The sequence below is a fragment of the Leopardus geoffroyi genome, chromosome A3 (assembly GCF_018350155.1).
Source record: "Leopardus geoffroyi isolate Oge1 chromosome A3, O.geoffroyi_Oge1_pat1.0, whole genome shotgun sequence".
In the NCBI taxonomy this organism is placed as follows: domain Eukaryota; kingdom Metazoa; phylum Chordata; class Mammalia; order Carnivora; family Felidae; genus Leopardus; species Leopardus geoffroyi.
In genome coordinates, this window is record NC_059336.1 from 76,436,172 (window position 1) to 76,450,036 (window position 13,865).

At 36.5% G+C, this 13,865-nt stretch overlaps 1 protein-coding gene across 6 annotated transcripts in view; it reads left to right on the forward strand.

Moving 5' to 3' along the window:
* VRK2 (VRK serine/threonine kinase 2) overlaps positions 1-13,865 on the forward strand; it is a 104,259-nt gene that overhangs the window by 70,806 nt on the left and 19,588 nt on the right. For all 6 annotated transcript variants that reach the window (XM_045446121.1, XM_045446120.1, XM_045446124.1 and 3 more), the window contains 3 exons: positions 5,556-5,676; positions 7,976-8,034; positions 12,545-12,711. In XM_045446121.1, the coding sequence (XP_045302077.1) occupies positions 5,556-5,676; positions 7,976-8,034; positions 12,545-12,711 (347 nt within the window). The remainder of the gene's footprint in view (positions 1-5,555; positions 5,677-7,975; positions 8,035-12,544; positions 12,712-13,865) is intronic.

Consider the following 13,865-nt stretch of genomic DNA (forward strand, 5'->3'; position numbering starts at 1 on the left):
TTGCACAGTTTCCTTTCACCCTAATCTAGCACTCCAGCTTACAAAATGTATGTGAAATAAACTGAGAGTGTATTTTCATGTTACCAAACTTGAGGAAATGATACGGTTTATACAATATTTATCTCCTTAAACAATGATTCAATTATTATCATAATTTTTCAATTATGATATTAAGGTAAACCATCAAGCTTGGATCCTGTTAGTAGTCAGAAAAACATACCATTGATTTCGATTTTTAGGTAAATGTGACTGCTATAAATAGTATTTGGTTGATATATAAATAAAAAATAAGACACTATTCCTTCTACATGGCATACCCCAATTTTAACATTTAGACATGACTTTTAAAGTCTTAACATAGGTCTTAATCTATTTTTTTTGGGTTAATAGTACACATTGGCCAAAGGTAAGATACCTTTGAGGAATTTAAGAAACAAAACAAACAAGTAAAGAAGAGGGGGGAAGAAACAGAAAGGGAAGCAAACCAAGAAAACAACTCTTAACTACAGAGAACATACTGATGAATGTTACCAGAGGGGAGGTGGGTGGTGGGATGGGTAAAATAAAAATAAAAAATAAGAATAAAAGTAAAAAAGCTTTGCTCTGTTGAATGACGTTTCCTATGCCTCACAGAGTAGTGTTTCATGGACAACTTTAAAAAAGAATATTTTTTTTGATGGTTTTATTTTTTGGAGGGAGGGAGGGAGAGAGAGAGAGAGAGAGAGAGAGAGAGAGAGAGAGACCGAGCGCGAGTGGGGGAGGGGCAGAGAGAAAGGAAGACACAGAATCCCAATCAGGCTCCAGGCTCTGAGCTGACAGCAGAGAGCCAGATACGAGGCGCTGGAACTCAGGAACCACAAGGTCACGACCTGAGCCGAAGTCAGGCGCTAACCAACTGAGCCGCCCATACGCCCCTTCATTAAAAACTTTTTTAAAGGTAATGAAAAATAAGAGAGACCTGAGTTGAATATTTTATTTGAAAGGTGACACATTGCATTCTGCTTTCCTAATACCCTTTTTTGAAATTAAAATAAATTGTGGCCACCATAAAATTTTTTAGCTCCTTATGCATCTAAATTGACAAAATATAATAACATAGGCAACTAGCTGGGGGAAAAAAAGAAAGCTCTAAGTTTGTTCTGCAGATAGGCACCATTTGATACATCTGGTGAACATCTCATTCAGATATTTTCTCCTTTCTTATATCATCCCTGAGCATAGAAACTAGTGTTTTGGGCATTTAAACCCTGTCTGCTTAAGGCAGAAGTTTTCAAGTTCACTTTATTATTTCCTACCAAATCTTGTTTTTCTTCATACTTCATACTTCATGTGACTCTGTATAAAAAATAAAACCAAACAGAAAATACTTTCATCAAATAATCGATATATTTTGGGATGAACACTTAAACTTTCTTTTGCCCTCAGTTCCTGTTTCATCCTGTTTGGTGAGTTGACCCTAGATAATTTTACTCCAGTTTGTCTTTAGAATAAGGACCAGTTCTCTAAGTGAACTTCTCTCATTCTCATACCAGCTCGGAGGACCAGGACCATCGAAACACTTTTAGAAAGTAATGTTTTAACTAGACACCCTTCTTCATCAGAATGAAGTAGTTTGAAAGGAATTGTTTCACGAAGGGATAGTTGCATGGAAACTTTTTTTAGTGTGGCAGCTTAGACCTCAGAAACTGCTGTTTGTTTATTCTTTGACAAACAGCTGTCTTTGCCTCAATATGTCCTTTGGTATTTTAAGTTAAAATGCCAGCTTCAAATAATCCCCCAACTATAGAAGTAGTTAAGGTAATGTGGTCTGAATGGTGTTAAATGATAGATGTAATGTAATTGTTAGATTGAGTGTGGGTTTTGGGTTCGGAAAGATTTGGATTTCAATGCAGTGCTCTCTCAATTTTTGCTTTGTGATACAAGAAAAGTTATTTAACCTCTCTGAGCATCTATTTTCTTCAAAAAAAAAAAGTTTATTTATTGCATGAGACGGAGGGGTGAAGCATGGGAGCGCAGGAGCATGAGACAGAGAGAGAGAGAGAGAGAGAGAGAGAGAGAGTATCCCAGGCAGGCTCCATAGTGTTCAAGCAGACCCCGAGACGGGGCTTGATCTCAAGAACGTCGAGATTCTTGGTTTTCCGCTGAGGTCATGATCTCGAGGTTCTTGAGATCAAGCCCCGTCTCAGGCTCTGCCTGGATACCACGGAGCCTGCTTGGGATTCTCTGTCTCTCTCTGTCTCTATCCCTCCCAGGCTGGCACATTAGCAGATCCATAAATCATATTAACTATTTTTATTTTCATTGTGCATTCTAGTGTCCACTCTTTCTGTAATCTGCTTTTTCATGAAATGGCATTCAAGCCACACCTGTGCTTTTTTTAAATTGCTGTTACTCTTGGCAGTACTTCATAATTTAGAAATGTTAAACAATTGAGAATACAACAGGCTTTCAATAAAGAGTCATTTGCATTGCTCCATAGTAATAAGCTAAATAAAAACTAGATGCTAAATTTTATTTTAAAACTAACAAGAGAGGGGCCCCTGGGTGGCTCAGTCGGTTGGGCAGCCTTGATTTGATCAAGTGACTCTTGATTTTGGCTCAGGTTGTGCTCTCACTGTTGGTCATGAGTTCAAGGTCCACATGGGGCTTTTGCACTCACAGTGTGGCCCCTGCTTCAGACCCTCTGTCTCCCTCTTTCTGCCCCTACCCCACTCACACCCTCTCTCCCTCTCTCTCCCTCCCTCTCTCTCTCTCTTTCAAAAACAAATAAATGTTTAAAGAAATTATAAAATAAAACTAAGAGAGTGTAGAAGAAAAATATTAATAACTGAATCTTGCCACATTTCTGAGCAGTAGCTCAGAATAAGTAAAAGTTTGATTTTTTAGGAAATCTACGTGAAAATATACTGTTAATGATTACATTAATTATCAAATTCAACTGAAGAACTTTATTATAATAAATTATACAGAGATACAAATTCTACAGAAACAAAATAGTTCATAATATATTTTAACTTTCAAATTATAAAAATATTTTATAGTTAGATATTAATATTTATTTTTAGATATAATAAATTCTTATTTTTTTATTTTATGCATTTTAATTTTTTCCAGATAAACAGGAAATAGACTATCCAACTATCCAATTATATTGTATGGTACATATACAAAACTCCATTTCCTGGGATTGGATTGGATTATTAATATTACTATTGTTATCTAGAATTATTATACTTTTGTAATATCATCTCTATTTTGATGATGCATTTTAACGTCAATTAAAGCTATATGATCATTCTGTTAATTATACCCACACATATGCTAATATTGTCATCTAGAATATTTATTTTTAATTAATTTAACATGCTTTTTCTGTATAGTAGATGGAAGAAGACCTAATCATTAGGTCTTAGAGGTGAACTTCATTAAAACACATAGAACTTTGTAATTTGTTTCTCTGAGAGGGAATTTCAGGGAGAGTTATCTTTTTAATGGTGCAAAAGAGTGACTATAGGATTTTTTTTTAACATTACATGTATTTTAGTGGCAATAGTAGTAAAACATTTACCTAACTAAAATTATCAATGCATATGTGCAATAAAACAAAATAAAGGTTGAAAAATTTGATCATGTATTTTAATTATAATAGTGAAGTAAAAGTTAACTTTCACAGGGCTATTTCAATGGAAGACCAGTTTATGAAAAGTTGACTTCAGAAATCTAAATGATTTGTCATTACTTACAACTTCATATCAATTCATCCCTCAGTTGAAGGGTGGGAAAGTGATGGGAAGGTTCATTCCATTTTAATTCTAATCATTTTTCCTCCAGGGGAGGATCTTGTATGTAGCCTATGTTGTCCAAACAGGTGTAGCCTATGTTGTCCAAACAGGTGCCAGAATATATATTTTCTTTGAAAATTATTTTTTGAAAATTAGAGGATGTGAATTTAAAGTGGTGGTAATCGGGAATTGCCATAATGGAAAAGGGACTTGTGAACACATCTGTATAAATGGAGCCATTCCATTATTAGTGGGAGATTTATTACTGAAGAAATCAGTACCAACCAGCGTGGTAGAGATTGTGTTTTTCTTTGAATAGGAGAGCCAAGTCTTGCATTAGGACATTGTTGAAGCTTGTGAAGAAAGTAAACAGTACCCATGGGACTGTAGCATTCTGCTCAATTGGAGGGCCTTTAATAATCCAATACTCTAATAGCAGTTAAGATCGAGTATGTGTAAGAGTTAATCTTGTCTTCTGCTTTTATTATAACTTGTGTATGGTAACCAAAAGTAGTTATGATGTGCTAGCAGCATTCTTCTTAGTAGGTGACTTTTTAAATTAAAAACTAAGTTTCCTGAGTGACTTTTCAGAGTTTATTTAATGAAAGATAATAAAATAGGATACCTGTTTACAGCAGGTTTAACAGCCACATACTGCACTTAGGAGATTTTATTTCCCTACACAGATGAACATTCAAGTAATGGCAGAAATGTAAATACCAGCCCATTGTTTTATGACAATTTGAAATGGTTATAAAAAAAAAATGAGATCATTTTGTGGGATCTCATTAATGTGTTAATCATTATTTCAGTAGTATTTGTTACATATTTTTCTACTTATATTAGATTTCATTGTCCATCTTTTGAAATAGGTATTTTAAAAAATATATAAAATTATGATAAAATCAGTCTACAGCATTTAATTGTTTGATATAAATGATACTTACAGTGGCCTGAAATGTACTTCTGTATTTTTTGATGAAAAGCCATCTTACTGTAAATTCTGAAAGCCTCTGTTTGACTTCAAAAATCTGTATCCAACCACCTCTGCCTCTACCCCATGCACACCATTGCCTCACCTTTATATTTCTGTTCAGGATATTTGGCCAGAATTTTAGCTTGGCACTGCTTATATATCTAAAAATATTTGTAAAATTTTAGAACCGGATACCTAAAAGCAGGAGGCATTTTTTACCCTGTACTTTCATTTAATTGAAAAATCTTACGACAGACCTGTTTTTTAATACTGCACACTAGATGGCAGTTTTGTCATATTCTTCCAACATCAAATGCTCCCAGTGTGAGTGGAACAGGAAAGGCCATCAGTGTTTAGTCTGCACTCAAAGGGTCTCTGCATGACCAACGCAGACCCCATGGACTTCCTGGAACATATGTTAGCAATTTAGCTGCAGACATTTATTTCTTTGTTTTACTGCTTGGCTCTTTGAGAAAGTGTTGGTGCCAGGTTATGGGTTGTCTGGATCATGTCAGAGGCCATGGAGATCAAGTTCATGTGACAGGCCAGACTAAGGAAGGATGAAGTTGGAGGAGGTGAGGAAACTGACCCTTACTTTCAACAGCAACAAGTCACTGCCTGTCTGTGGACTGGGGCCAAAAGCCTGGGCGTTTAAGTTTTAGTCCAGCTGAACAAACAAAACACATTTGCCCATTTGGCTTTTTCGTATTTCATCAGTGGTAGTTCATTCGACAATTTCTCTCTGTCTCAAAACTTGCTTGTCCCTCATGTTTCTTTCTCAATGCTTCCTCCTCTAGCCCTGTCCAGACGAAGTGACCTCGAAACCCTTGGCTACTGCCTGCTGCGGTGGTTATGTGGGAGACTGCCCTGGGAGCGGAGCCTGCGGGACCCTGTGGCTGTTCAGATTGCTAAAACAAAGTACACATTTTCAAGTATTCTATCACGTACAAGCGGCAGGTCTGAAGGGATACATTAAAGGGAGTAAATATCCCAGAGAAGATTGCCATTCTCCTAGTCTGAGAACGAAGGCAAATTTCTGAAATTTGAAAACTATTTTTTGAAAAACCAAACACCTTACAGACATAAAATCAATTAAGAAGACACCTATGAAATCGCATGTATGTGAGTTGTCATGCAAAACATAAAGTGAAGTGTTTGTTCTTTTACGTGGTGTTTCCCAAAGCTTAGATTCTAGGTGGTAGTCTTTTCAAGGAAGAGTATTTTCAAATTAGCATTGTACATGTATAAGGAGGCAGTCTGAGTTCGGTGGGGTTGATATTAACTGGGTGAAGCAACAACGAGAAATGGGACAAATTGGGCTTGTATTTTTCAAGTGAGAGCAATATACCTCTTTCTTAATTCTGTATCTTGGAGGGAAGTTTTGTTTCTTAAGGAAGAAACAAACAAAACTTTTATATAAGGTATTTATATAAGAGATAATCTTGCAACCACATAAACACTTTTAATATTCCTCATTCAATTCTTCTCATCTAGAATCTGTTAGCAGAGAACTAGGTCAGACTGAGAACAGAGTATGTTACTATTTTACTAATTTCTCACTGATAAGGCTTAACAGAAAGCAATTGCATGCAGCACAGAATAGCCAGTTTTTCATTATATACTAGGATATGCTCAACAGTAGTTATTCCACACGTGTAATATTGTGATTGGAAAAGGCAGCTATGTTTTAAGTAGGGTGAGTCCCAACAGAAGTTTACAGAAGGGGTAAATCAGTCTGATTTGAAATCAGTCTTCAAATTCAGCGTGGTGTCAGTGCCTGATAGAGAGGATATAGCCTGCAGATGCAAAGTAATGCAGGTTACATTTGTAAGTACGGATATATTATATGAAATATTTCTCTGCCTGGAATCTTGACCATCCTAGTCCCTTACCCCAAATGAACACATTCATATAAGTCAATATTAGAACTATCTAATCAGTTTTTTACTGCAGTGATTAATGTGTCCATATTAACCAACACTCTTCAATGTATGGGTCAAGTCAAAGCACAGTAATGGGCATGTATAAGCAATCTGGATATCCAGTTTTTAACCTCAGTTTACCTGATTTGAATAATGTACTATATTTAAAAGGCTCACATTTTAATTTTAGTGATTATGTGTATTTTTTCTTTTAAGAAAACTTATGAATATGATTTGTTGTAATCTTTTAAGAATATACATATGTAGTTGAATTCATTGTGGATATCTAAAGAATATGCCTATGTGTGTATATTCAAATACAAAAATAGTGTATCATGTAAAATAATAAAATATAATGTTAATAAACATAACCTCTATTTCCATTTTGGGGATCCTTATATATATTAATATCTTCATTTTTATTTAATTACTAATATAAATCTATAAGCCAGTGAAGCTGATACATAATGAAGTTTATAATTAAGATAAGCTACAGACATTTTTAAACTTCTGATATTATATAATCATAATTCATTCAACTGCTAAGAAGGCATACTCTGAATTTCCTTGTAAGGGCATGCTTGCGTATACAGTCATAATACTTTATCTCCCTATGCCTTTTATCTACCTGACATAGGGTAATATTAGATCAGTGAATTTATTGTTGCAATTCTGCCTGGGCCTGAGTTTGTCAATCAGACGTTCATGGCAGTAATTTTAGTTGCATGTTTTTATTACTGGTGGATGAAGCAACTTAAAAGAATTGTACTTGTTCAGTCTAAACACTGGAAAGAGTTAGAAAAATGACTTTTCTTGTTGGTTTTGTTGTTTGGTTATTTAATGTTAACCTCTCGAATCATAGGATAGCATATACTGCTCCCACTGGGGAACGGTATACATAAATAATTAAATAATTTGCCCCTCCCCAGTGGTAAGTACCTGAGGAAAAATCTCCTGAAAATCCAGATCGAATTTTCCTATGTATTTTTTCTTGTTTTTAAGAAAAAATCATGATGGATGTCCCTACTTTTGTATTGCAAACTTCGAATGCAAGCATTTATAGTATAAATCTACATTTAGTTTCTAGGTGATTGATATAAAATTGGTCAGTGAGAATGGAGGGATCCCCTCCACCTCCACTTACCCTCTTATCCATAACAGGTGGGTGAAAAAAATATTGAAAGTCACAATATGGGTGACCCACCAACACAGAATTTGAATTTTGTTTTCTAATCAAAACAACAAATCGCAGGATTACAAACAAATTCATTGTGTATTACTCTACTTCATTTTAGTCTGTTGGATGAGCTTCCTGAGTCAGTGCTTAAATGGGCTCCTTCCGGAAGCAGTTGCTGTAAGTCAAATGATAACTTCTACCTTCTCCTATGTGATTTACACGTCACCACGTTTGTCACTCTTGTTTTACAGCTTTTGCTTAACCCACACTTTCCCACTGCCACATGGGTCGGAGAAAACCCTACACAGGGTTACAGAAGTTGCTACGGAAGAGAATGTTTACATCTTCTTTGACGTTAGAACACAAGAATGCTACAAGAAAATATTTAGGCAGTGTTCTAGGCTTTGTTGACTGATTTTTTTTTTTTTTTTTTTGGCAGGGGAGGGAGTATCATATACAGGTTTAATAGTCAACTGTCTCTAGTATTTTTAGAGTTGACGTTCTGTTTTTGTTCCTCTTTATATTGTTCAAAGAAGATAAAGTTGATCTAAGGAAAGAGCACCTCCAATCATTAATTTAAAAAAACAAATCATTGGGGTGCCTAGGTGGCACAGTTGGTTACGCATCCGATTGGATCTCGGCTCAGGTCATGATCTTGCTGAGTTCGAGCTCCACACGGGGCTCTGTGCTGATGGTGCAGAGCCTGCTTGGGATTCTGCCTCTCCTTCTCTCTGCCCCTCCTCCTCTTGTACTCTCTCGCTTTCTCTCTCTCAAAATAAATAAACTTAAAAAATAAAATAAAAATAAAATAAAATAACCAAATCATTGAACACTTGCATCGCTGAACCCTTCAGGGTTTGCGCTCTGAACAGCCTGCAAAAAAATTTTTGGATTAGCAAAGGCATATAACCTTGGGATTTGAAGGTACATTTCATTAAATGGTTTTCTCTTTTGAGTTAGTATGGATTGTTTTGAAATTCTTTAAATTGACAGTATTATCAGTAAAAATAGTCAATTCAGAATTACCCAAGTGCCTGTCGTTTGCATATGCATGCATGGCACGTAGTTCACCAATTTAGCAAATGAGTTCGATTGTCTTAGAGAAAAGAGTCCCTTCTATTGTCAGCCTCACTTTTTCTCAGAGACAGATAAGCAGAAAGAACCTTGTTCTCTCTATATATTGGGTAATCTCAACGTTAGCTTTTAGCTGACTTATGAAAGTAAATGTGTACGCTGACCCTCTAGATAAGGTCAAATAGCATCAGTTTCCATCTGAGAGTTTAAAAGTAGAGTTAAATCATCTTAAACTTATATTTATAGCCCTTCTTTGACAAGAAACCAAAATGTTCATTTCCATGGGAAACGAAAGAAGAACAAAGCAGTTCTGCTTTTCCACCTCTATTCCCCAAGTCCTAAGCCTGCCCCAGTGTTGTGCCTCCTGCTTCCCACTTTCTGTGGTCCCTCTTCTGATGGAGGCGCCATAGGGGGAGTATTCTCCGGAGGGGTCAGGGGATGGACTGAAGGCTTTTCCTTTCTGTAACTGCACTGAGTGATGTGGTTCAAATGCCAATATTCTTTCTTGGCTAATATGCTTATTGACATTTTGACCAAGTTATACCGTTTATGTTTTACTCAATAAGACAGCAAAAAAGAGAGATGGGAGATGTCAAAAAAATTTTTTTTCACTGTGTATCTTCTTTACCTTTTCTGCCCCTCCTGCACAAAAGGCAACTAACTGTTCTGGAATAGAAAAGAAAGCACAGATGCCCTGGGTCCCACAAGATAAATGCCTGTGGACCTGTGTATACTCGGGACACTTCTATTACTGGAGATCAGAAGATTTGGATGATAATGAGAAATGACAGGAGTGCCCGGTCCCCCATTTTCAGTACAAACCATTTATTTGAGACCATCCTATTATTTTATAAAATGCAGATTTCTGTTTCTAAAGCATAAAACTTTGAAACTTTACTATTAACTGAAGATCCCTTAGTTGGTCGTGCTGAGGAGTGGGTATTGCAAGCATGACAATTAATCCGATTTATAAAAGGTTTATTACTAAGGCAGCTTGTGAAATAAAACCACCACAGAGGTTGAAACACGCATGTCTAGTTCAGTGTAATAATAATAGTTTGAAAAGTTTGTATTTCTTGAAATGATAGTAATGATACTTAATATTTCATTAGCTTAAAAGCAGATGATTCAAGAATATCACCGTTTCATACTACCCAAAGCATTTTGTTTTATAGCTCCAGAAATATGCTAGTAAATTAAAAAGTATACTTAATATAATAAATCTAGATCTTGGAAGGCTCACATTTAAAGCAGTAATACATCACAATAGTCTAAGCTTCAGGTTGATAATAATGAATTTATAAGAGGGCGGTTCTTTCTCTCCTTTTCCTACCTCACCGATGCCTCATTTTTCCAAGCCCCAGACCCATGAAGGCTTTGCCGCACAGCTGCTGTCCATTGGTGCAGTGCCAGGATCTTCCATTGCCTTCTAACGGTGACCTGTGAAAACTTCTCCCCGATTATTCAGCTCTCTCCTCCATTTGGGATATTTTGGTTAATAGAATTATGATAATATATGCCAAACCTGGCTTACCAATCTTGAAAGGGCCAAAGAACAACAGAATATTTACATTAAAATAACAGTGAATGTAATTTAATCTCATTTTCTTTTTAATCATCCCTTCAGCAATCAAACCTCCCCAATGGGCTTCTGGAAACATGAGTTATAACTACTTGCCAGCTAATAGAGATCTGTTTGATCAAATGTTAGAGAACAGAATTTGGTATATCTTAGACATTAGGGGAAAAAGTAGATTGCATTATAATTGCCTAAGTATCAAAAGAAAGGGAAGGAAGGAAGAAAAGAAAAGAAACGAAAAGAAAAGAAAAGAGAAAAGAAAAGAAAAGAAAAGAAAAGAAAAGAAAAGAAAAGAAAAGAAAAAAAAACCCAAAAAACAAAACCAAAAAAACCTGGAGCTAAGAGTTCTCATTTTCTCCACAGTAGCCTTACATTCCTAGAAAATGGCTATGGACAATATGGTATAAAATGGTCACTCCAACTTTCGTAGCGGAACAGGATGGTGACTGTTCCTTTTGGAATTCTTCCCCATAGGGAGATAAACCCAGGGTCTGCGGTTCCCCACTGGAATGGAGGTGGGCCTGGAGGGGAAAGGAAGGATTAGGAAGTCACTCCTGCCAACCCACAAAGCTTCCCAGATTTTCCCTGCCATGGGAATATAAACAACTTAGTAAGAGGTACTTGTGTCTGTGTCAGTAATAAGTTTTTGAAGGGGAAAAGCTTGTAAAAAGTGGAGTATCTAAACATCTCTGTGAACAAATGAAAACATGCCAGATTTTAAACAGTATATGGTATGATCACTTAACTTGTGTCTGGATTTTAGATTGAATCTCCATCTGAAACAAAAATGCAAACTACATTTGTTTTAAGGCAGCTATATTTGTAACATTGGGTTACTAATTCTGCTTGTATTTAGAAGTTTGTAGTTCATAGTTTCTGGCAGGGGGAAGGGGGTTACTATAGTTCTAGGGAAGAGATTACATTAGAAAAAGATTAGGGATGCCTGGGTGGCTCAGTCCGTTCAGCATCTGACTCTGGGTTTTGGCTTCAGTCATGATCTCACAGTTTGTGAGTTCGAGCCCCACACTGGGTTCCACACTGACAGCAGGGAGTCTGCTTGGGATTCCCTCTGTCCCCCTCTCTCTGCCCCTTTCCCACTTGCACTCTCTCTTTCTCAAAATAAACAAACAAACTTGAAAAGAAAAAGTAGCAACATTTTACCCTTCTGCTCTAAATCAGAAAGGCTATATAATGAATGCACTAGTGAATGCACTAGGCTAGCTAGGTGTGGAGAACTCCAGGGAGGTTTGATGAATTCTAAAATTAGTCATGGCTGAAAACCTAGAATTCAAGCTCATTTCTAAATGTACTTTAAAAAAATTTTTTACGTTTATTTATTATTGAGAGACAGAGGGACATAGAGCATGAGCAGGGGAGGGGCAGAGAGAGGGGGAGACACAGAATCTGAAGCAGGCTCCAGGCTCTGAGCTGTCAGCACAGAGCCCAACTCCGCGCTTAAACTCGCAAACCGTGAGATCGTGACCTGAGCCGAAGTCGGACGCTCAACTGACTGAGCCACCCAGGCATCCCTCTAAATGTACTTTTATAATCTCAAAATCAAAGCCTGAATTAAAACTTGCAGTGATTTTTTTTTTCCGTTGAAGTAAGGAGGTTTATAATAAGTAACACTTGTTTTTAACTGAATTTTTAAAACTTCAACATAAAGTATGAAGCATGTCTGGTCTATTATATTATTCATGTAGTTCTTAGTAGTTGCACTTCATAAATCAAACTCACTAACTATAATTTTAAAATTTGCTTCCTTTGATAAGATTAGTGAAATGTAAACATATCAACAAAGATGTGTAAAAAAAAATTACCAGTTTCTCCCATCTTGTCAAATCTCTAAGTCACTATATTTCAGTCATTTTTGGATATCATTTGAAAAGTGCTTTGCATTGAATTGTTTATTCTTAGTTTCTTCAGGATGTGTGTTGTGTGCACGTGTAAGAATAGAGAGATTTTGATGATATTGGAGTCTTGACAATTCTTGCCAATTACGAATAACATGTAAAAAAAATTTACACTTCACAGGTGAAATAGCCCAGTATTTGGTATGTGCTCATAATTTAGCATATGATGAAAAGCCAAACTATCAGATGCTCAAGAAAATTCTGAACCCAGGTGGAACACCTTTAGGACCACTGGAATTTTCCACTAAAGGAGAGAGTGTGAATGTGGATACTCCAAACAATCAAAAAGTAAGTAACGTAGTCCCTGGGATCCTACGATTACCTTCTGTGAGGCTTTTCTACCAAATGAAGTTGTTTTGGGTCTCAGAGGGAGTCTGACAACCCACTTTCTTGCTTATTACATTTAATTCCTATTTCTCCTAACTGAGCTCCAGGAAATTTTGTTGCAAGTTCTTTTGACCTATTGTCTCTTAGAGAAAAACAGTAGGATCCATGGCCTATTTAGGGTACTATTAAAGAAATAAAGCAGTCGCTGAGGTCACAGAGACACGACCAGGGTAAGATTAAAGGCTAATCTGACTTTATTCAGGACAACCTTTATTCGTTGCTTTTCTTCAGATTTCTTTGGTTATTGCCCTCTGCTTTTGTTTGCCAGTTTGGCCATAATTCCATAATTCGGGGGTGATAATGATGATATTCTTAGGTTTAACCAGACTACTTGTATGCACTGATATGTCAATCTACAAAAATAACCTTTTAAAAAGTTTTAAGTTACCCTTTTCTCCTATACTCTGTTATCTTCCCACTGACTTAAAAAAAGAGAGAGAGAACTTGAAACAATACACAAGAATTAGGATTTAAAACATTTTCTACAGGGTGGGGGAAACCTGAGATTCCTGTGAGCAGTGCTACTGGACAGGCAACTAAATGTCCAGTCCTTCCTGGACACGATCCACATGCAAAACCTGTAGGGAGGGCTTTTTCTCCCCGATGCATGTGCAATAAGGTAGGGTCAGGATGCCATTCATTTTTAATATTTCTTATGAACTTTGGATCATCACAAGTGTTCATGAGCCAAGAATGCAGGATGCAAACTAACGTGACTGATAGGCCGCTAGATGGATGGTGAGTCAAGTATCAGTGCACAGATGGTTCTGATTTGCTGAATTTTGTAGCTGCTGCAACTGAAGACATAAAATATCCTTCTAGTCATAAATTAGCTCTTTGGAAGCAAAACCTTGGCACCAGAGCTTTACAACCTTCAATTAGTAGGGAAAGAAGTATTTGAATGACTGTGGTATTGACATCTGTAGGCCTGCATAGTAATCATTCCTAATAGAAGAGAATATCTGTTTGAGGAGGTTTTGCATGGCTAATTAACTACCAGTGAGAATATGTAATTTTTTCATGATCTCCTGATTGTCACCTTTCTCTCATGATAC